Source organism: Corvus cornix, chromosome 19 (assembly GCF_000738735.6).
Source record: "Corvus cornix cornix isolate S_Up_H32 chromosome 19, ASM73873v5, whole genome shotgun sequence".
In the NCBI taxonomy this organism is placed as follows: Eukaryota; Metazoa; Chordata; class Aves; order Passeriformes; family Corvidae; genus Corvus; species Corvus cornix.
In genome coordinates, this window is record NC_046348.1 from 6,465,716 (window position 1) to 6,488,808 (window position 23,093).

The window sequence follows — 23,093 nt, forward strand, 5'->3', positions numbered from 1 at the left end:
AGCAGGTGGGGTGTCTCCCCAGGATTTTGGGGTACGACAGGAGCTGCTCGTCCCTGGGAGGCACCAGACCTGGCTCCACCTGCCTTAGGGAGATGGAGAAGGGCCCCATCGACCAATACAGAGACCCAGAGAGTGGCAAGTCCCTTGTGTGGTGGCCAAAGAGGTCAATGGCCCTGAAGTTGCAGGAAGTGGGGGTGAAACCACGCAGTCTCCACTGAACAGTGACAGTCCTATGTGAACACGAGCTGGTGGCAGGAGGGGACCCCCATCTGCACCCCAATACGGTTCCTGAGCCTGTGACTCACCCCAGCCCGTGCAGGTGACCTCAGGAGTGTGAGCAGGCCGCTCTGGCCAGGGGGCATGGGGGTGACGGTGGGGAGGGCAGTACCCTCGTGGGTGGCATTTGCCCCGGCGGCTCTCGCGGCTGTACCCGGCCGATTCCTGGCAGCCGCCAGCAACGCCTGTGCCGGCCGTCACGTCCCATTCCGCTCGCCAGGCCGCCCGGTGAGAGAAGGACACAGGATGCGCCGGGAGTGAAAGAGCGAGGTCGGCGGGGAGCGTGCCAAGTCCCCGCGCACAGCTCCGGGCTGCTCGGGGAGCCAGAGGGAAACTCGCCTTTGCAGAGTTCAGAGGCCGGCAGCGAGATTTATTTTTGTTTGTGTGAGTAAAAGGCTGCAGAAGCCTCCGGCCAAGGGGTTTGGGGGAGAGAGGAGTGGCCTGTGATTCATGCGGACGCTGGCTGGCCCCACGCCAGAGATGAAAGGGAGCCCATGTGCAGCAGAACCGGGGAGGCCAGTTCTGCCTTAACCCTTCTGCCGGTCCGTGAGGCACGGTCCCGTGGGGAGGAAGGGGAGCATGGGGGTGTGAATCGGGATGCCCGTGTCTGGGACCTGGGTTCTGTGCTGCCAGGGCTGCCAGAAACCAGCTGCTGGTCCCACCGTGCCTCAGTTTCCCTAAAACGAGGACAGGGAGATGGTGGCCTGTGTGTCCTGCTGGGAGGTGGGGTCTGGAAATCACCCTGGGGAGCGCAGGGTGGATAGAACAGCGGGGGTACAGCCTCTCCCTGGCCCAAGTGTTTTGGGAGAGCCGGATTTTAGCTTCGGCTTATTTGGGTTAAACAAATAGGCTCGGATTGGCTCAACTCAGTGGCAGGGTGACCCCACAGTGCTGGACATGGCAGGGGACCTCTGAGGCCGGGGGCTCCTTGCCCTTCCCTGGGCTGCCAGCTCCGCCCCCTCGCCTCCTGCACCCGCACACTGCGGTGTCAGCGCTGCTCCCACCCGCCGCCCCCTGCCCATCCCGCTGCTCCGGCCACGGGGGCTTCTCCCAGGAGCTGGGCCGGAGCCGGAGGTGGCTCCCCCGGCTGCCCCAGCTGGTGGCAGCACTGAGATCAGACACTCCTGCACACACGGTCCCAAATTCCCAGCTCATCCATCAGCTGGGATCACCTGGGGAATTCCCCGGAAGTCGATGCCCGAGTGAGGGCTTCCAGCGTGGGCAAGGCAGGGGTCCCCCAAAAGCCAGGACTTTGTGCAGAGCGGCAGGGGAGCATACTGAGGGTCTCCGCCACCAGCCCAGAATAGGAGAGGGCTCCACGCGGACCCTGGAGCTCCGCACACGGACCCCAGAGCTCCTCTGCCCGTGGTGCCAGGATGGCAGAGAGGCCGAAGAGAAAACTGCCCCGCTGCCTTCGGGACAGGTCACACGGGGTCACGCCGCTCCGCCAGGACGGAAGGGCCACCACCATCCTGCCACCACCTCTCTCCTGCCACCACCCGCTCCCAAAGCCGGCGCCGCTGCCCCTTCCAGCCCCGAGCGCTCCGCGGGGATCGCATTTTCCAGGGCCGAGAACAATGCCTCCTCCAGCCTCTCTGCTCCAGGGCTTCCTCCTCCCAAGGTTCGTCCCCAGCGTCTTCCTCGGGAGTAAACGTGCCCCGTGCCTGGTAGCACACCGGGGCCGCCGCCGTGGCGGAGCCGCCGTGGGTGGGTGTGCGCCTTCCGCAGGCAGCAGGCACCGGCTCCCAGGCAGGTGCTGAGCCGGCCGCGTGTGCGCCCGCGGCATTGTTCCTGCGGGGAGGGAGAGCGTGAATGGGACACGGCTAAATTTAGCCACTTACTCACACTACCGCCACAAAGGAGCGGCTGCATCTTAAGGGGGCGGCCGTTCCGTGGGCTCAGAAGGGACAGGAGAGCGGCTATTTTGGGAAGACATGTCATAATTGGCCGCCCCGGTTGAGCTGCTTCTGTAATGCTGAGCAAAACAATAGCAGCATCCAGAGGAAGAGCCTGTTATGTTTCAGGTGGGATGTTTTCAACCGGTCAGGAAACTCGACCGCTCCCAGCGCACGGCGGCAGCACAAAGGACAGGGGACGCTGAACAGCATGGACCAAGGGCTGGCCAAGCAGCAGGACATGCTGTGGGCTGGGGACAGCCCTGAGTGAGTGTGCTGCCTGCCCCAGCAATGCCGCTGCCACCTCTTCTTGTCCACCTGCCTGCCTGACCTCTCCTCCCTCCGAACACCTGGGCAGCACGCAGAGATGTGCCTGGTCTTTCACCTGGTCCTGATGCATCACTGCTGTCACCAGCTGTCACCAGCTCTGTCCCAGTGTGGGCATGTGGTGAGGGCAGTGGCAGGCTGGCAGTGGAGCCAGGGAGCTGCTCTGCATCTAGAGCTGCCCAGGGACACAAGAGACCTGACCCTGCTCTCATCTATCTTTCAGAGTAATGGTTTTGGAGTCTGTGCTCACGTGGGGAAATGGAGCTGAGCTGAGCTCTCTCTAAAGCTGGTGCTGGCCGAGGGCCACCCCGTTTGCCATTTATCCTGCCAGGACCTGTGCTACCCCAGCAGCTCAAGCCACAGTCCTGTACACAGCCAGGACAGGCACAGGGACCTAAGGAGAGCAGTGAAGCTCAAATTCCCCTCAAGGTGTCAATCAACAGCAGAGCTGGGCTGCCAGAGACTGGGGAGCAGGGCAAAGGCAGGAAAATCTGCAGGGCAGAAAGCAGTGACTTTACCCATGAGAGGCACAACTCTGCAAGTCCCAGGTGAGGCTGTGACGCTGCACTCTCCTTGGGCACAGAAAGAAACCAGATAGCCAAGGCTTTGTCCTGCACCCCGGGGCACTGCACACACCATCACAGATTCTACAGGAGGCAGCCACAGAGCCTGAACCCGAGTTCCACTGCTGTGTGGGGAGCTGAGTCCTGTGTGCTGAGACAGGAGCCGCATCTGCCGGACTTGGATGGAGCTCTGGCGTGTCCCCAGAAAAATGAAAGGATGACTTGGAGAGCAGCTGACACTCCCTAGGTGGGCAGTGAATGAGAGGCTGTAACAGGGAAGGGAAAAGATCCCCAGCTCCCATGAAACACTAAATCAGCTGGGAAGAGCAGAAAGGTCAAGGATCACAGGTTATGAGGGAAAGTGGAGGGGGTGGATGCTGAGCTGGCTCCAACCTGGCCTCCCCTGGCAGCGTTTTCCACTCGAGCTCCTCCACCGCTCCAGCTGCATGGTCAGTACCCAGGCAGGGAGAGCACTGGGGCAAGCACACATGTTCTGCTCCAGGCCATTCCCAGCCAGCTACGGCCTGGATGACTTTACCGAAACCCCAAGGACTTCTCCTCCACCCCGCGCCTTCAGACTCCAACTGCACCTCAGCTCTCAGCTGTGCAGCCCCTGAAGCTGCCCACACCCTCATTTTGACCTCGCTCTGCCTGCGAGCATCGGCCCCAGCACGGCCGGGGAGGAAGGGAGGAGCAGGCCGGGGGGAGAAAGCCCCTGACAACATCAGGCAGCCCCCACTCTCCCCGCAGAATGGGCAGCGGCCATCCCGGGGGGCCCCGCTGCAGCTGCGCCGCTCGCCGGGATCTGCTGCGCGCTGCCCTCCCCGAACATGTGCAGTTCCTGTTTGCTGTGTCTGTACAAGGCAGTGGGAAGTGGGGAATTTACTTACACCTCCCGCTTAACAACCATGGGAGGCTGGAAGGCTTCAGGCCGCTTTAATTTACAGCCCATCTCTCCAATCTCTCACTCGTTTGGTTGCTGCTTTCTTCCTCCTTGTATTAACGTGACCCAGGTACCTGCCAACAATAATGGACTCGCTTGCGGGGGCGGCCCCTCCCTCCCGGCACACAAACTTCTACCTTCGCCTTGATATGAATTGCTCTGAATTCAAATGAAAAAAAAAAAAGAAAAAAAGAGACAAAAAAAAAGAAAAAAAAAAAAAGAAAAGAAAAAAAAGGAGAAAAAAGGTGAAATCTGAAAAGGTTGGGGTGGGTTTGGAAAAGCGAAGCGCAGTGGTTCTGGGCCCGGCGCCAGTAGCCCGAGGGTACACATGTGCAGGCTCTCCCAGTAGGGCCTTCAGCAGCCCTGTTTTACAACCACCTCGGCACACACTGCAGAGTTCACGCATATGGCCAGACAGATGTGTCTGGCTTACGTTCAAGGCTGGAAAATGAAGAATTATGGAAGTGAAGGGCCCTGGGCATTAGAGAGGGCGGAGGTGAGGGGGAGGGGAGCCAGGGAGAATTTTTCCTCTGCTGAGAAATCCTCATCTGGGCTGCGAGGCTGGAGGAAGAGGGGTTGCGAGTGAGGAGGCAGCCAACAGCCATCCATGCATGTGAGATTGCTCTTAAAGCAACAGGGTGCATCGCCAGGCGTCTGCTCCCAGTCCAACCAGTTTACTTCACCAGCTCCCACTGGGAAACACGCTCACATCAGGCCAGGGCCAGGCCAGGATCACCTGCATCCCGTCTGTTTGTCCCCATAACGATGGCAACGTTCTGGCTGCAGCAGCCCTTCGCAGACTATTTTTCCGCCGCTGGCTCCTGCGTGAACTCTGCCGTTCACGTCCCACCCTCTCCCTGTCTGCCTGTGCCCCGCTGCACAGGAAGGCTGATTTCTCACCACATCTCGCTGTCACAGAGCCTCTGCCCTGGGTGGGGGCACAGCTCACTGGCACACACACAGGAGCCGCTGCCCTGGGGCACAGCTCACTGCCTGGCACACACAGCGCTACAGCTAAAGCACTGCCCTGCCACTCCTGGGTGTGCTGGCAGCTCCACAGGGAAGCTGTGTCTGGCTTCAAGAGGGTCCCCAAAACATTCATTTCAAGGCCTTGGAGGGCAGATCTTGCCCAGGGGGGGACAGCAAAACAGATTTGGACCTTCCAAAGGGCCAAAGCTGAGCTTGCTGCTGGGTTTCACAGAGGCAGCACGTGGCATTACACCCAGGAAGGTCAAGATGCTATGGGACAGACATCCCAAGAGGCCATTGAAGCATGATAGGAAAACAGCTGTGCACCACTGGCACAGTGAGGTGGGATCAGCTCATCCTACCTGAATCTTGTCTTGACGGCGCTGCTGCTCAGCGACTTTCCTGGCCAGCGCTTGCTTTTTGGCTCTGAGCTCCTTGATGTCCATCTCTCCTCCACTGCCTTCAGTCTCAGAGTCATCTTCAAAGGCCTCAATCCTCACATCATCCTCCTTCTTCCAGGAAATGCAGAAAGAGAGAAAAACACAAGGGCAATCATTGTAAGGGATGCTGGCGGCAGGGATCGTTCTCGTTCTGCTCTCCCTTTTCCAGCAGATAAATCCCTGTCAGGCACAGTCCATCACCCCTTGCTGACGGGTGACTATGTCTAAACATCCAAAAGAAGCCAAATTAATAGTAAACATTCAGGAAATGACAAGGTGAGACAGGAGGTAACAGGGCAGGAAAGGCAGCGACCAGGCAGGGCAGGGGCAGCCCAGCTTAATGCTCTGTTCTAAAATCACACCCTCTTCCTCACCTTGGAAAACTCTTCCCACAGCCTTGGGTGAGTCACTGATGTTTTATAGCCTCCAGTTCTGTGAAATCATGGTATTTCCCTGTCTCTCTGCTTTGCCTGGCTGTTCAGGCTGCACATCCCTGTTCAGGCTGCTTCTTCCCACCTCCCTGCACCAGGGCTGTATGAGGCTCCTCTAACACTGCCGCCTCATCCCACAGGGCACAAAGGCTGCTCATCCTGACAAGGAACCTCAGACTCATGAACTCAGGTGCCCTTCTCCATTTTGATCTCTTGAGTAGGCCAGAGAGATTCCTGCACCCACCCCAAAACTTCCAGCTGCTCTGGAACAGATGTTTCAGAAGGAGATGCTCAAAATCTTGATTTTAAAGCTCCACATGACGGAGCATCCACTGTGTCTCAAGGTCGCACATTTCAACAGTTAATGACTTCCTCTGTTAACATTTCCACCCTACTTCTAGTCAGCCTTTGCCACGCTCCTGCTGTCCAGGAACCTTGTCTTTGATGAAGTCAATCAATGATGAAGTCTCCAACCTCCTGCCCACACGAGCACAATCTGGACCATACTGTATCTTCTTCCTCTCCTAGAGACCCTTCCCTGGAGTTCCCCACCAGTTCTGCAGACCCTTCCCAGTACGCCTGCACTGCCTGGACACCCCAGAAGGAGCCATGCTGTTCCTCCCTTAGGTGGAGGCTACACTGGCCTGTCCCCACGTGCCCAAATCTCTGGGATACAGGAGGGTGGGAGGTGGTGGCTGGTGTCCAATTGGGCATCACTCACAGCCAAGTTCTGCCCAAGCTTTGCTGCTCTCCCCAGTCACTCCACACCCAAAGGGGAGCCCACAAGTCCCTGCTCCTCAACACATGTCCCACATGTGCTGCCCAGGAGCCCAGCTCTCCACTGCTGCCTGCAGACCCCTCATCTCATACAGCAAACCTTGCTCTGCTCCCCAGTGATCGTGGGTGGCCTTCCCAAGCCATGCCACTATCCATCCTCCCTTCTCTGCACAAAATCCAAGGGTTGTGATGGGGCTGGGAAGAGTTCCTAGATGGCACCTGGCCAGAAAGACCTGCTCTGAGCCCCTGGAGGGCTGCAGGAGACAGATCCTGCACAGAGGGGTAAGAGCAGGGCTACACTCCCTGCCCTGTGCAGGCTGCCACAACACATGTCAGCAGAAGGGACTTGTGGTCTTAATTTAGAACAACCCCAGCACTGCACAGTCGTGCACTCGATCATTTCACCCAGACCGCGCGCCCGCCTGGCCACAGAACCACCTTCTCTTCTCTCCTTGTGACCTTTCAGCCATGGGAACAAGGAAGATGGGAGCCCTCAGGCTCACTTCCCTCTGCCTGGACCACAGGGGATGGGGGGATGCTGCCAGAGGGAGAGTGTCACACCAGGGCCTCTGAGAAAAGCCTCTGTCTGCTGCAGATCTGCTGTGGTGGGTCAGGACCTGCTTGCCCACAGTGGTGGTGGTCACTCTGGCGAGCTGGAAGCTCTCTTGAGATCAGAGCCCAAGAGGGAAGCTCCTGGGTTGCACAACGAGCTCATGGAGAGATTCCCACAGCTGAGCAGAGGCTGTAGGGACAGGGCAGGAGGGAGCTATCCTTTTGCTGTGCTTGATCACAGCAGCAATTGGAGGGACTGGCCCAACAAAAGGACCCTTCTGGAGAACAGGATCATCCCCGTCATGACACTGGGAAGAACCTAAACATCCCCCCATATCCCACATGCCAGCTTGAAAACCTCCAGCACAGACAAAGATCCAGGTCCCCCACTTTACAGAGACAACTCCTGCTGCCTGGGGATTTGCTGTCCTCTGCTCAGCTGGGACATGGAGGGTGCTGAGTACAGTGCTGCTCTGGGCTTCTCTGACTTTCAGTTCCCATGGGACAGAGACAAGGTGCTGTCCCTGCACAAGGGTGATACCCCTCTGGCTCTGAGTGCTCAGCCCCAGCACAGGAAGGGGAGCCAGAGCGAGCCTGGGCAGCACCAGGCCACCCAGCTTCCCGTTCCCAACGCCTCTGCTCCTCTCTCCTGTTTCCCTGGCCTTTCCAACTGCAAGATTAAACAGAAGAAAGGAGTCAACCTGCAGAGCGGCTGGCAGGGCCCTTAAACACACACACGGAGCCTGGAGTGAAGCAAGGCCTACAGGAACAAGCAAGGGCAGAAAAACAAGAGTTGAATTCCTTAATCACATCAGGATGTGAGAGGCAGGGGAGGGACGGGGCGCCAATGTCAGCTCTTCCTGTACGTGTGCTGGAGGCTGGAGCTCAGGCCTCCGCCACAACGAGCTCCACCGCTATAAACTTGATCCTGAAGCTGAACCCTGACACCCCCTCGCCCACCTCCTCTCCCGGGGCCGCGGAGCTGCACGTTATTAAAGCTCCCCCCACCCTGGGTATGAAGAAAGCAGCATCTGGAACTCATAGCGGCGCGCGAGATAGAGGCAGGCGGGCTGGGCTGGCAGCAAAGGGCACGAGCGAAGCACACTCGGGAGACAAGGGCTGTGCACCATTTGCCCCCCCCGCCTCCCCCCATAAAATGCACACGCAGCTAGGCCAGCTATAAATAGCGGGAGCTGCAGGGCAGGCAGAGGCTGGGCCCCACAGGGGTGATTCTTCCTTCACCGAGGCGCGCTCTTCCCGCACGGTACCTGATCTTCCAGTTGTTTTCCCTCTTGGCTTCCCATTTCCTTTCCCATGGCGTCTGGGACGGGTGCCACTGACACATATTTTCCACCCTTGAATGCCAGCAAAGGCTCTTCTTGTCCACAAAGGGCTTCCAGGAAATACTTCAGAACTGTGACCCTCTTGCAGTCGGCTGCAATAACCTATGGGGTGAGGACGAGGGGGTTGGGGAGAGGGAAAGGAAAACAAAGTCAGTGCAAAGGGGAGCGGATGAGTAACGACCAGGGAAAAATGTTCGGGATAGAAGGCCCAGTGGGATGCAGGCAGCACCACGGGGATGTGCAGCACGCCTCTCTTCTAAACACGGGTGGAAGGGGTTTGCCTTGCTTTGTAGTCCCCAGGGAAAAGGAAGCAGGCAAAGTCAGGACATTCAGCACCGATCCTGTCTTGCCTGCTGTGTGCACCCCAGGGCTGCAGGACTGCCAGGGCACAGCCAGCCCCATGCCCAGCCCCATCAAATGGGGGAAAATCCTGCTGAACCATGAGAGATCAGTGATGTGGCCTAGCCCTCTGTTTCATTTTGGCTTCATTGCTGGATTTGCCCCCCAAAGGCTGTGGAGGGATGCAGGTGTGAGAGTGAGAGGGTGGGGGCATTTGAGAAAAGCTGAGCCCCTCCTCACCTCCAGCCTGACCCCATCCCACAGGCTCATCTCACAGACCAACTGGGGAGCCCCACTGGGGAGGCTGGGACGGATCTGGCCTGAAGGAAACTCAATAGCTTGGGTAATTATCCAATTTATGAGGCTCTCAAATGGAGTTTCCAGAGCGCGGGAGCCCGGTGCCTCCACAGCCCCGTCCCGCGCGGCACAGCCTCGGCCGGCACCTCCGCCACGCCTGGCCTTGGCTCAGCCCTGGTCCCCTTGCAGCAGGGCTCTGCACCTGCACTGCTCTCCCCTGGTGCCTCCTGCTGACCGGTGCCACCCCCAGGGACCTGCAGATTTATAGGCAGAAAGTCAACGAACGAGACTAAAAGCACTACACACTACAGACACAAAACCTGTGCTGATGCCCGAGCTTCTCCTGCTTTGCTGTGCACGTAGACCAAAGCAGTCTCAGAGACCTCCATCCCAAAAGGGTCTCTGCAGGCTCCCAGGACCGGGATTCTGAAGCTGGAGAGAGGGTCAGTGCCCCACAGCCAGGGACACACACCATGTGATGGCAGGCCCGGTCCCGGTGTGGTGGACACCAGCTTGTCCCCAGTGGGGCCGTGCCTCGGTGAGCCAGGGCTGGCAGCGGCACCAGCCCCGCTGCACCAGGCTGCCGTGAGAGGAAACTTCTGCTCTTCCACAGCACTGCCAGTTTCCTCTCTGTGGGCTAATTTTAACCACCGTGTCGCTGCAGTGCGTGTCAAAAACCTGACCCTCCTCTGACCTCCAACCTCCCACCCTGGCTACTGCCGGCACGAGGAGCACCCTCGTGCACCCACAGCCGGGGTTGCCTCCGTTTGAAGGTGTCCCCCTGGAATCCTGTGTCTCCCTGTACCTGCGTGGAGGGGGAGGAGAAGCCCTGTCCTCCTCCGTCCTCCCCGTGGAGGCAGTTGCTGCTGCAGGGAGGTGGTGTGAGCAGGGTGATCACAAGAATTAGTATTTTGAGGAGCAAAAGATTCATAACCACTGATTCTGCACCTATAAAATGTGTCCAATGGGACTGAGGTGAGCAAAGGACAAGGTTACAGCAGCTCAGCAGTTCCAGGAGCTGCTGGGGACCCTCTTTCCCAGGACAGCCCTTTGCTGCTTGTGACACCCAGCCAGGAGCAATCCCTCCAAGTGTCACCACAGGAACATTCCCATCCTCCTGGCTCTCCTTTAGGAACGACTGTGTGCAGAGGAAAGTCCAAAGGAAAGAGAACACGAGCAAAGTGGGAATGGCTGTCATGGGAAACATCCCTCCTGTGAGTTCCTGAGAGCTCTGGGCTGCAGCTGAGGGAAGTGGTGGAAACCTCACCACTGGCTTCACCCCCAGCTCCACAGGCTAATGCCATGGAGACCCAGTCTGACTCACACAGGGTAACTTCTGCCCAGGGTTTTTCCAGTCTGGGTATCTGCAGTTCTCTTGTGCTCAAACAAAGTGCCCACCACCACCAGCCACGTGCCAGGGGATGCCAGGATGTGGCCAACAGCAGCAGCAGCAGGGAAGGGGACACAGGAACTGGCTGTATAGGTGGGGGAGAGATGGGTGCCTCATCCTGACACCATTCCTGAGGGATTTCTCAAGACGCCTCTAGAAATAAAAGCCACATCCATGAGGTTTTCAGGAGGGGCTGGGTGCTGACACAGCTGCAGTGCAGCCATTGCTCCACGAAGGCTTAAATCTGAGCCTCTTGGATCAGGAATGATTGGGCAAAATGCAGAAGAGCTCCCTTCACCCTTGGCTGGGGCTGGGGACAAGGGCAGGTGGGATCACTCCTTCCTCCCCTGAAGAAGAAACCAGTAGGAAACACCAGATTTCCTGCCAAGCCAGCACAGCATATGCTTAAATCCAGCTCATCTGCTGGGGAGAAAAGAGCCCAACCAAAGGCCCATGACATAATGCCACAGCAACTCGTCTCATGAACACATTTTTCCAGCCCACATGAATGAAAAACAGGGAAGGAGCAAATGCTCCGCACATCCCCGTCACGTGCAGCCCTGCTCGGGGAGGACACGGCAGAGCCCCAGGCTGCCGGCAGCCAGGCTGGGAAAGAAGTGACCCGTGACTGGCACCCAGGTCTCTCTCGAGCGGTGGAGAGGGACCTTGCGTGCCACCAAGCAACCCTCTTTGGTCAGAAACTTCCTGTTTCGGAGTGGAAACGCGAGTGGCAGCGCCAGGATAAGCGGGATGGCCGTGGAGGCACTCATGGTGATGCCAGCGGAGCATGGTGAGGACACCAGGAGCTGTGCCTGACCTTCCCGAAGGAATGGGAGTATGAAATGACACGGTGGTGATGTACCGATGATGTGGCAGCAGACACCCCGGCCCCAGCGGGGGATAGAGCCCTTCCCCCTCTGACCGTGCAGCGCGACAGCAGGAACTGAAAGCCTGGCTCCGAGTCACTGCTGGGTATGAAAATGGGCCTGACACGAACACAGCCGCTCTCAAAGGAAAACTGAAACCGAGAATTGCTGAAGTGGTCTGGTGCCCCAGTCCGTGACCCGGGCTCAGTTCCCCAGCGCCACCGCCGAGCCCCTCGCCACCGCGGTGCCTCTCGGGGACACGTGGCTGGGGACCAGGCGTGGGACCGAGCTGGCTTCAGCTGCAGCAGCCCCGACTGCCAGCCTGATCCATCGGGAGTGGAGGGGAGACGTTTCCAATCTCCTGCTCCATCAGACAGGCTCACCACCAGCTCCAGCACCAGCCACCCACTGGGGGCTGGCGGCTGCTTGGCCACGCTGCCGAGGCTCATTAGCCAACTGCTAATTCATGGGTCACACATTAACATACTGATCATTGAGTAAGACACAGCGGGACACACATTAACACGCGCTAACTGCCTGTAGAGACCCACTGGGCTGCACATTAACTGTACCAGCTGTTGTGTTTTCAAAGCCACTCTGCAGTGCCAGTGCCACCACGACCTCACGAGTGTCACCTCCTGCCAGCCGTGAGCGGGGTTCCCCACTCTAACCAGGGGTTCCCAGATCTAATGAAGCTGACTCCCTCTACGGGGCTGTACTTCCCCCACTGATAAAACAGGCAGAATGGAAAAGTTTTCCTGAGCGCTGTGGAGGGCAGAGGACTCCCACACCACATCACCACGTGTCCTCCAGGAGATTTAAGGGGAGGGAAGGGCCTCGCTCCGAGAGCTGAGAGCGCTGTGCCCGAGGGGACACCTGCACCTGGTGCTGGTGGGGTGACACCACCAGAAACCAGCCCCGCTCTCGCTTTGGGTCAGAGGAGCGCCCGGAGCCGGGGGGGCCGCGCCTCTGCCCCCGGGCCGGCCCCGCTGCTCGCAGGCGGCTCTCCTGCAGCTCCGAAAATCGCTGTCACACCCTCCGCCGCCTTCAATCAACTTTTACAACTTGTTAATTTTACGCAGCGTCCTAAAGAGCAAACAACTGGGAGGCAGGAATGCAGATTCCTTCAGCTAGTCCAAAGAGCCTCCGGCAGCGCAGCCAGCTGGCCAGGGGAGCCCTGCTCAGCCGCGGGGACCTGCCACATCCCGGGGGGGGAATATGGTCTGGAGGGGGCTGCCACACACCCACGGCAGCTTCTGGCAATGCCACGCTGCTGCTGGAGGTGTGTGGAGGGATCCTGGCGGCTTCTCCGTCGGCAAAACCTGAGACTCCACAAGGAAACAGGAGGCAGCGGCTCTGGAGAAGGGATTGCTCGGAGGACAGGCTGCCATTGCCGGCTCTGCATTCCTGTGTGCGAGGGGGAGACACCAGCACATCCTGACAGCTGGATTCAGAAGGGGAAAAGGACATGAGAAGTTTGAGTCATAGCATGGAGAGATCCCATCCCAGATTCGGAGATGGGAACGGGATAGGACCAGGATTCAGAGCCAAGCTCCAGCACTATCCAGCACGGGATAACACTGTTTTTGCCACATCATTTTAAACATGTCTTAGCTGAAGTAGCTGAACGATGCTGAAACCAAGTGAGCCCCAAACAATCTAAACCACGCAGCGACTGCGCTGCCCAGCTGAAACGTTTGCACTGACCCTGCTAAAACATGCAGGCAGGCCATGGCTCAATGCCTCCCTGTGCCCTCGGCCGCCTCCTCCCATCCCTGGGGAGCCAGCTTGGAGGAGGAGCACCGAGGAAAACGCCTCGTTTGGTCTCGTCCCTTCTGGGTTTTAATCTCACAGGCTCGCACAGAAGCTGGGCTGGGTTTAACCCTGGACTCATCACAGCCCAACTCCTCTGGGCTCGTTCCCCACCCAAGGAGCCCCTTGCTCTGCCCAGCCCCAAATAAAGCTTTGGAGGGGTTTGGCCACCTGGGTAGGGAGGACAAAGGTGATCTTGCCAGCTGGGCAGAGGCACTCACAGCTGGATGTAACCCTGGTTTCAGCAGCTGAGAGCTGCCTGCAGCCACAGGTCTCTCCAAGAAACTTTTAATTTCGACTAATCCCACAAGCAGGCTCGGTGGACGTGGTTCCCACGTGCCTGCAATGCTGTGTGTGACCCGAGTGAGCAACTGTGGCTGCTGCAGGGACCAAACCAAGGCACCTCTGGCTTGCGTGGATCTCACTGCTGCATCCTGTGCACCAACCAGAGAGCACATCTGAGGAAAGGATCCGCCACATCCATGCCAGATGCTCCATCACAGAGAGGAGCATGAGAAAACACCCAAGGAAGACAGAGAAGTCCAGAAGAACCATTCCAGTTGCTCTTCCCTGTGACCACTGCTGGAGAACCACTCTCCAAAGAGAAAGTGTGGTCATTGTCTTATCCTAAACTCTCTCCCAGCATCCTGAGCCTCACACAGGCACAGCTCCAGCCTCTGCACTGGGGCACACAGTCTCAGACGAGTCATCACAGCAGATGTGCTTTGGCCTGGCAAACACCTCCGTCTTTCCAGCTTTAAAGGCCACACAGCTCAGCCAGGACTGGCCTTTAAAGCTGGAAAGCAGCACAGAAAGGGAGCCAGCTGCCCACCATCACCAGGCTTTGCTGGGCTTGCCTCATCCAGTGCAGTGATGCAGAGAATACACATGGGTGACATAAAGGTGCAAAGTGACGGATCTGAGCTGAGTCACCCAATTTTTGGGGTCAGAGACCAGAGGAAGCCCTGAGTAGTCTGCACAGATTCCTGCCAAGGTTCTGGTACCTGTCACTGCTGGCAGCTGTAGGACATCAGGGTGAGACCCAGTGACACAGGGGGAAGCTGTGAGCAGCTCTGGGGCTTGGAGCCAAAATACCTCTGAAGGTCCTGCAGGAACCTTTAGTTACTTTTGTGGAAGAATCAACACCAAAGCCAAAGCAGATGCTCCGGATGGAAAACCATCCTCCAGATCCACCTAAAATTCCTGTGCCCAGGATGGTCTGGAGGGCTGACACAGCCCAGCCTGGGACTAACTGCTTCCCTGGAGCTACACAGCCTGGAGAGGAAAGTTCCTGATGGATTCCAAACCAACTTTTGGCTTTCGCTGATGCTTGGAAAGACTTGCCCTAATGTCTTATTCACCTGTTACATGTGCTAAAGAACCTCACTGTCAGATCCAGGGAGCAGCAGCATTTTGCAGCACAGAGCAGTTGGCTCCAGGCTGCATCCGACACCTCGTAGGCAGGAGGTGGCTCTTCAGCTTGTTTAATTTTACCCCCACTAGAGCAGTCCCAGAGAAGATGATGGGATACAGGAAGTTTCCAGTGAGTAATGGGGATGGTTCATCTGGTTTGTGAGTGTCTGATTCTCCTCATGTTCTCAGGCACTGCTGCCAGTAGCTCAGCAAGGGCCATGGGCTCCTCCACAGCGTAAAATGGTGCCTCCAGTGAGACACTGCAGGAATTTCTGCAGGAATTTTCACTGGAGAAAGCATTTGCTTCCACCCACCATGGCCACATGTGCTGATCCCCACAGCAGTGACATATCCAGGGTATTTCTGCTCTTCAAGGTGAAGCCTTGAGCACAGGACCACACATTTTAATTGTCTGTCATGTGAACAAGGGGCTGAAAAGTCACAGCTGTGAAAGAGGCAGATGACTCCTAAAGAAACAGTGAGTCGCACACAGGGACTCCCTGTTACAGCCACCTCAGTGCCCTGCTCTCTCCCATCCCACCTCCCAGCACATCCCCAAACTTCCCAAGGAAAGAAAGAGAAAAAGTCAGGCCACAGAGTAAAACCAAGCGCGAAGGAGCCCGCTCTGCTCCTCCCTTGCAAATCCTGCCGGAACACGAGCTGGGGAAGACAAATCCCTGAAATCCTGCTCCGAGCCCACGGTCCCAGGCTGGGGAAAGAGGAAGGCAAGCTCCTTATCCTCAGCAAAGCCAACATGGCACCACTGACAGCTTTCACAGGGCATGAGCTGCTCTCCCTGCCGCAGGAGCCTCCAGCCTTTTCCTTTTCGGGGACTGGGAGAATTTATTTCCTCTGCCATTTCGGAGGATGCCTGCCTTGCCAGAGATTGTTTTGCAGAGTTCAGACAGATAAGAAAGTGGTTAGCAGGCTCTTCGGTGGAGGAAGGGAGGATTGCTTAGTAAGGGAAAGGCGACCGCTCTGCTCTCAGCAGCCACACGCTGCCCTTCCTCTGAGGCCACCCCTCCAGAGGATCCTGGTGTTGGGGACAAGGCAGGGCCACCCCCACACCTCTCCACCCCGGGTGTTTTTCGGGTACATCTGCTCATGGGGCCACGCTGGTGACCAGAGACTGTGTTCCTGTGCCAGGACTGGGATCTGTCTCTCCTGGAATCTGGGAAATGCGGCTGATGAATGTTCAATCCAACATCTCGATTGCAAATCTCAGGGCGCTCTTGCGACAGCGAGAGCCCTTTCTGCAGGATATGTGGAGAACAAAAAAAAGGGCAGGAGCCCAGTCCAGGCTGCCCATGCTGTGGGGACAGTGCTATGGTTTTCTGGCACCCTCCCTGTTCCAGAATGTGTCTCTGCAGCGGTGGCAGGAGGGAGCTGGCCCTGCTGGGGGGCTCACAAGGAGGAAACCCTGAAGATTGACCAGCAGATAACTCTTTCCCAGGAACTTCCTCATGGAGACAAGGGGAAACTGCCCCATGATTTGACCCACGGAGTAACTCAGAGATTCCTGCCCCACGGGACAAGGTGCCAGTATCACCGAGTGCTCAGACAGTGGGAAGTTGGGTGGTGGAAGGAAAAGCCTGACACCACAGGAACGGGGGAGGAGGGATGGCAATCTACAATATAAAAATACCAAAGAAAAGGTGCAAACCAGAGCTCACCCTGACAGCCCCTACCTGCCCTGCCTGCACCATCCACCTCTTGCCTTTCCAGTGTCACCTCTGCTTCAGGCAGAGAGGAAACTGTGGCACAGTGGACTTCCACCCCCCGAGGTGTTCATGGGCCCACCGTCTCTCACAAACCTGACTCCTGACCTCAGCAGCGGGAGGGAGAGGAGAGGCAAGAGCTGGAATATTCTGCCTGGTCCTGGCAGAGCTGGCTGGGAAGCCATTTCTGTGAGTTTACACAGCTTATACGTTCTCCATGCAGTTCCTGGCCGCCTTCCATCGCAGATGAGAGTTTTATGTCGAATTTTAAGCTTGACCACAAATATTTAAACTTCCTTGGACCACAAATGCTGTATCTTCTTTGTGGTTTAGTTGGCACCAAATGAGTATTTACAGATCCCTATATGTCTGTCTGTCATTTAAATATCTCACGGAGGTGCCAAAGGCTTCCAAAGTGGAGGGGCTCCTCCAGCAGACCCCTGATTCCCCCTGTCTGATTCCTCCCTGGCAAAGGTGAGGGAGAGGTGCAGGCACTGGCCAAGCCCTTGTAGAGGGCACAGCTGCTCTGGGCTGAGCATTTCATACTTGCACTCTATTAAGTTTTCTTTCCAGAGAATGTCATCTGAGATCCCACCGTAACTTCCACAGTTCCCTGCCCTGGTGGATACTTGAACTGGGATGAAAGCATTTGGAATTTTCTCCTCTTCTTTTAGGAAACTGAGTCTACAGGAGACTGTTTTAATGAGAACCACTAAAACCTCCTAAAGCAGCACAGCTCCCACCTGGCCACTGCTCGCAGCCTCCCCACAGGGGTTTTCACTTCCTCAAACACCAGCGATTCTCAGCGGGTGATAATCCCAACCTGCTGAACTGGGATCCTGCTCTAGGTAAACTGGTCAGAGTGGTTAGTGCCAGTGGCACAACAGTATCAAAAGCAGGCAAGGTCGTTAGGCCAGGAAAATGCAGCCAAATAAATACCATAAAATATCCCTCCTAAGCATCCTATGCCAAAGGAATTTGGTGTTGCTGTTACATGGAGCTGGATGGGGAGCACAGAGCTGAGGGTGTCTGAGCTGACACCCAGCTGGATGGGTGACTTATGGAGAGCAGCAGCCCAAAATCTGAGTTAAAGCACGCATCGGTTTGAGTCAAGTTGTGTGTGTGTGTTTCATTTCCTTCAGACCTTTTAGTCTAGGGCACAAACTGGATGCTCATCCCACCAGTTTCAGGGGAACTTTAGAACACGGGAGATGCTGCTCCTGCAACACTGCTTTTCCCATTCCAGGGATCCACAGCACCGTCCAGCCGTGGCAGCACTTGGGGAGCTCTCTCGCAGCTCCCACCACACCTTGGGGGACACAAAACAACGGCTTTTTTGCCCAGGGCAAAAGCTCCAGTGATGGCTGCCCACATCAGAGGAAACAGATACCTGAGTCAGAGCCATGGGATGAGAAACCTCTGCTCCACAAACCAGAAGCCAGATGGAGCAACGTCAGTGCCGAGCTGCCCCGGTGCTGCTCGCATGCCTCCCCAGCCCTGGATGCTGCTGGGAAGCTCAGGGCACTCCAGCTCTGCTCGGCTTTGGGAGTGGAAAGAGAAGCAGCTTTGCTTTGAATTAACAAAGCCCTCGTGGAAGAGCAGCTTGCGGGGCTGCCGCGTGCAGGGAGGAGCTCCTCCGACTGCTGGCTGCTCCACCGGGGCCAGCACTGAATTCCCTTGAAAACAGAGGGTGGGGATACAGCAGGCAATGGAATAACACCAGAAAAATACCACCACAGCTTGGCTGGCTGCGACACCACAGCCCCAGAGATGTTACCAATACTGGCATTTCCCCCCCGCCCCGCCACAAGAACCGCGCTGGCAGCGTGCTCCCGGCTCGGGGCAGGGCGGGAAGCGGCTCACACCATTTCCAGCAGCCACTTCAGGGAGGGACAAACACTCTATTTTGCTTTACAGTGAAATGCTGCCACTTAGGGGACTCCCGATGACGTTCTTGTGCCTGAGAGCCGATGTCCTCTTCCAGGAGGGGCTGCTCCAAGCAGGACATGCTCCATTAGCCTACCAGAGAGAGGTAACGTTCGGCACTGGCCCTGAGCTCCAGCCCATGTGGATCCTGCTCTGCTTTAAGGAAGCAGCAAGCACAGCTCTGCTACTTATACCCAATACTCAGCTCTTCTGGCAAATGATTAATGGCCTGAGCCTTGCAGTTGCTTGCTTCCAGCTGGGCCAAGAGCTGCAAACACACCTAGGGAAGGGAAGGGAAGGAGGAATTGGAACGTTGGCTTGGTGGGGAAAGGAAAACTATTCGCTGTGTCTTTGTTTTCGGGAGAGCTCCTCCTCTCGGGAGTGGGATGCTGAGTGCAGAGCAGGGCCCCTGCCCCGAAACGGAGGAACTGAAGCAGAACAATAGGGTGGGGACTCTGGATGGGCCCCGACAAGTGGGGTGGGCTGGAGCAGGGGCACCGATCCATCCTTTTGACTTCATTCACACTTACAGCTGCATTAGAGACATTTCCTGAAAGCACAGTAGGAAGAGAGGGGTATTCACTCACTCCACCCTCCATCTAACGCTGTCCTCGCGATCCAGCCGTGCACCGAGAGCCAATTCTGGCCTCTGGCAGAGCTGCAGGCCAGACATTACAAGCGCTGGTGTGAGCAGCACAGGTCCCCACCCGATGAGCAGCGCGCAGACTTGGAGCACAAAGGAGGGGTGCAGCAGCCAGCAGAAAGTAAAAAAATAAAAAATCAATGTAGGGAAATGCAGAGCATTGTCCAAGGTGGACAAGAAGGTGTCAAGAATGGGATCTGAGTGTTTGGCTCCGGGACGAGGAAAGGTGCAGCCAGTGGCTGACATCGGATGAAGCGAGGCAGCTCGTGCTGGGAAGGAGGGCAGTGAGAGCCACGCTGCACGGGGGCCTTGGGGCAGGATCTGAGCCACAGCGCTCCCACCCTGGGGCGAGCGCACGGCCGTGTCCCCAGCACGTCATCTCCCGGCGATGCCATGACCTGCACCGGGAGCAGGGATTGGGAACAGAGCGGTGACGAGCCCTGCGCCTGACTCACCCCGGCCCGGGAGCCTGCGCGGCCCCGGCGCATCGGGAGCCTGCATGTGGAGCCTGAAAAACAACTTTTTTTTTCCCTCTTTTCTTAAAAACAAAAAGCCAGACGCCCTCTGCCAGATCTGGAGTTACTCAGGCTGACTCACAGCAAGGCTCTCCTGGCTCTGCTGGCAGTGCCTGCACGTACCTGGAGTGGGCTGTGCAGGCTGTGCTGGTGGCACCCACGGTGTCACACACCTGGAGCTGTGGCACTTCCCCGAGTGCTGTGACAACAGCCTGCTGCAGCCAAGCTAATTATCTTCAGCTTCAAACTTCAACCATTTTTGGTGAATCCCCGAATGAAAAAAAAAAAAACCCCAAATAAATGAAGACTATAATTTTTTTTTTTTTTTTTTGTAAATGGGAAAAGTATTTCTTTCATTCTCCCATAATACGAATCCAGCAAACATGAAAAACATGAACCCAAACCAAAGCTCAGACATCACATCTGGGGAGAGACCAAGCATGGAAAATTTTAATCCAAAGGTTAATGTTTGGGAAGCTCCGAGTGTGTGAAAAGAGGGGTTAGATGGGTGCTGCTCCGCGGCTCGAACAGTTATTGCCGCCAAGTGGCGGCTTTCAAACGGTGCCTGCCTGCCCCAGCCCAGGCACTCGGGGTCAGGAGCTAAAATAGAAAACAACTGAAATCACTGGAAGCAAACAAACACTCAGATCAGATGCTGGAAAAGCCAAGCGATGAAGGAGCCAGCAGCAAGAAATGCAACTCGAGCCCTGTGACTGGGAACGGCCTCCTGACTCGCCCGGGGTGAAGCACCCCAAACCACATGGTGCTGGTGGCCCTTGTGACCCTCTCCTGCTCCCAGAGCCCTCCTGTGCCACCTCCAAGATCACTTGACAGCCCTGTGACACTCCTGTCCCAACTGTCACCTCCATCTCCTTTGCTCACTACTCTGCAGGGTCACACTTTAGTGGTTGTGACACCTTGGGGCTTTTTCCACCTCACACTTTTCTCACCAGAACCACCATTTCCTGCCCAAGGACAGAGCACCCAACTCTTCCCCTGCCCCCAATTCTTGCCTTTTCCCCCAGCCCTTCCCCCTTCACCCCACCCCAGCAGAAACAACCTCCTTGTACCTGCCCAGAGCAGCATCTCTGCTGCTCTCCTGCTCACTCCACCCTTGCACCCCGAGCTGCTGGGCTCCTGCACCCTCAACCCTGCAGCAGCTCTGCCCTCTGAGCATCTCATGCCCCCGTTTTCCCCACATCCTGCCTCCAAAATGCCTTTGTCTTCATCTTCTGCATTAGATTATGCCCTTTCCAGACTGCTCCTTCCAGACACTAGAAATCTCTCATCCCCAAAGCTCCAACAGAATAGCATCCTAATTGCCTTTGTTAGGGATGGGGCCATGTCTGTAAAATTGCCACGGCTGCTGCGAGGCCGGGTCGGCACTAACAATAGCTTAGAAGCTCCAGGAGTTCAGCGTGGAGCCCTCCCACACTAAACCAAACACAAAGAGAAGGCACCACATGTCTGCAAAGGCGGCCGTGTCAGGTGGGTCGGAGCCCGGCTCCCGGGGCTCCCCGGGGGTGGGAAGGGAAGGCACGGCCCCGGCAGGCGTGAGAGCATCCGGCAGAGCCACGCTGCATCCAGAGGGATGCTGGCCGGGATGCTTCCTGGGATCAGCCAGGACAGATGGGCTCCAAGGAGCTGCAGCATCCCTGGGCTGGGCTCTTCACTTGCCAGAAGGGCTGGGCTGCTTCTCTCCGGAGTGCCAAGCCCAACAAGCTCCTGCCCAGGCAGCTGCTGCCTGGAGCCACGGGAATGTTTGGTTTTAGGCATGTCACTAAAACAGAGTTGGGGTGTCATGCATTGCTCCCTCCAAGGTGGTGGTGCTGACCAGAGAAGTGTAGGGATGGATGATGGGAGTTCAGCTCCTAACATGCTAATTTTGAGGCTGCTCAAGGTGTCAGACACAACCAGGCTGCTGGGGGACACACAGACACTGGCCAGAGAAGAGGAGAGGAGAGGGGGAACTGTCAGCTGTTAGCAGACAATCTCTGAAAAAAAGGATGGGAAAAGCATAAACTAGTGCACAGAAATGGAAATGGTTCTTTAATAAACCACTGGGTAATGTAACTCAGCTTAGGACCAGTGCCTTGCTTGGCTGAGCCCAAAATCCAGGCACCTCTTGCTCCCTGACCGCACTCTGCAGGTAAAACCCTAAATCTGCTGAAAACTAACCTCAGAAACATGGAGATAAAAATGAAAAGGCAACAGAAGTGAAGCTGAGGGAAAACACCAGGAACCTCTATAGACATGTTTCTCTAAGCTTAGCCCAGAAAAAAGGCTCTAAAAGCACATGTAAAGCACCTCTGTCTGGGCAGGGGAAGGGAATGGTGATGCCAAGGGAAGACCCCGAGGAGCAGCTGAAGGGAAATCGTGGCAGGGCTCACCTGCAAAGGCAGGGGAAGTGTGTGATGAGAAACGTGAGCAGAGCAGGCTGGCAAAGCCTTGGCTCAGGAGTGGGCTCCCTCAGGGTTTGTGCTCATGGCAGCATGTGCTAGCATGCTCAGAGGAGTCCCAACAAAGGCCAGGCAGGCGTGCTCCAGCTGCCCGTGGACCATCACTCCCTCTCCTCATCCCTCCAGCCAAGGGGGAAAATGTAATCAGAGCAATTTCTATTAGCAAGAATATAAAGACTTGGAAGCTCTGGGCTGTCTCTTGACAACTAATTAATTACCAGGTAGCATCCCCTTGAAGCTGCCAACACAGCACACACAAGTTCCAGCACGATTTAGGGAGAGGGATGAACTTTACAATAAACTCTAGAATTTTACTTCATCTCCCGCCACCATCTGAGATCCTGGGGGAACAGGAAGGGGTGGCAAGAGGCAAAGTCTGAAGCCATCTGGGATCATCATTAACTCATTCACTCGTGGCCTCTGAAACAAGAATGCTGCCGACTTGTGCTGTGAGCAGCAGCTTCCAGCCACATGAGCTCCTCGCATCCTCCATTTCTTAAATGCTCTTCTGCCAGTTTCTGCCATCCCTGGCAGTCCCCTTGCCTGTCCCCCAACTACCCCATGCTGTTTTATGGGAGGAAAGGAGTCTCCCAGGATCATTCCCAGAAGGAGGACACAAAGGGACAAGGCTATTTGGGCTGCAGAGGCTGTCAGGGAGAGCAGTGGGAGCTGCTGACCATTGTCTGTGCCAAGTTTTGTCAGGATATCTCATACAAAAAAAAAGCTAATGACAAGCTACAGTTGAAGATCAGGATGTGTGACCTGTCAGGGAGCTGGGCTTGGGCAGGCAGGACCAAGAATCTCAGAATGGTTTGGGTTGGAAGGGACCTTAAAGGTCATCTGGTTCCAAGCTCCCTGCAATTAAACACTCCCGTGGTTCAGTGTAAGCCCCGTGGCAGCACTGTGAGGTCTGAACTAGGAAACAAAACATGAAATGTGAGGACATTCAGGGACAGTCATCCCAACATAACACTTCTCAGGCTCTGAGCCTCAGGGAGATGGAAGATGCTGTTCAGTGTGGCACAAATGGCCTGAACTACCCAGTTTTGTCTGCACCCAGGGTGGTATAAAATTGACCATCAGCAGCACCTTGATCAGCACAGGGGGACAGCGCTATGTCCTTGGCTGCCTTAAGGAGACATTTGAAATGTGACTACTCTCCCACCACTTGAGACAACCCAGGCAGCTTTTGGGAGCAG

General features: G+C 56.5%; 1 protein-coding gene across 2 annotated transcripts in view; it reads right to left on the minus strand.

The window, feature by feature from the left end:
- The window catches only part of SMG6 (SMG6 nonsense mediated mRNA decay factor), a 105,744-nt gene that overhangs the window by 9,089 nt on the left and 73,562 nt on the right, over positions 1 to 23,093 (minus strand). The window contains exons 14-15 of one of the 2 annotated variants that reach the window (XM_039563125.1): positions 8,442 to 8,618; positions 5,336 to 5,482 (exon numbers count right to left, since the gene is read on the minus strand). In XM_039563125.1, the coding sequence (XP_039419059.1) occupies positions 5,336 to 5,482; positions 8,442 to 8,618 (324 nt within the window). Of the gene's footprint in view, positions 1 to 5,335; positions 5,486 to 8,441; positions 8,619 to 23,093 lie in introns of both variants that reach the window. The other variant, XM_039563123.1, reaches the window with a different exon arrangement.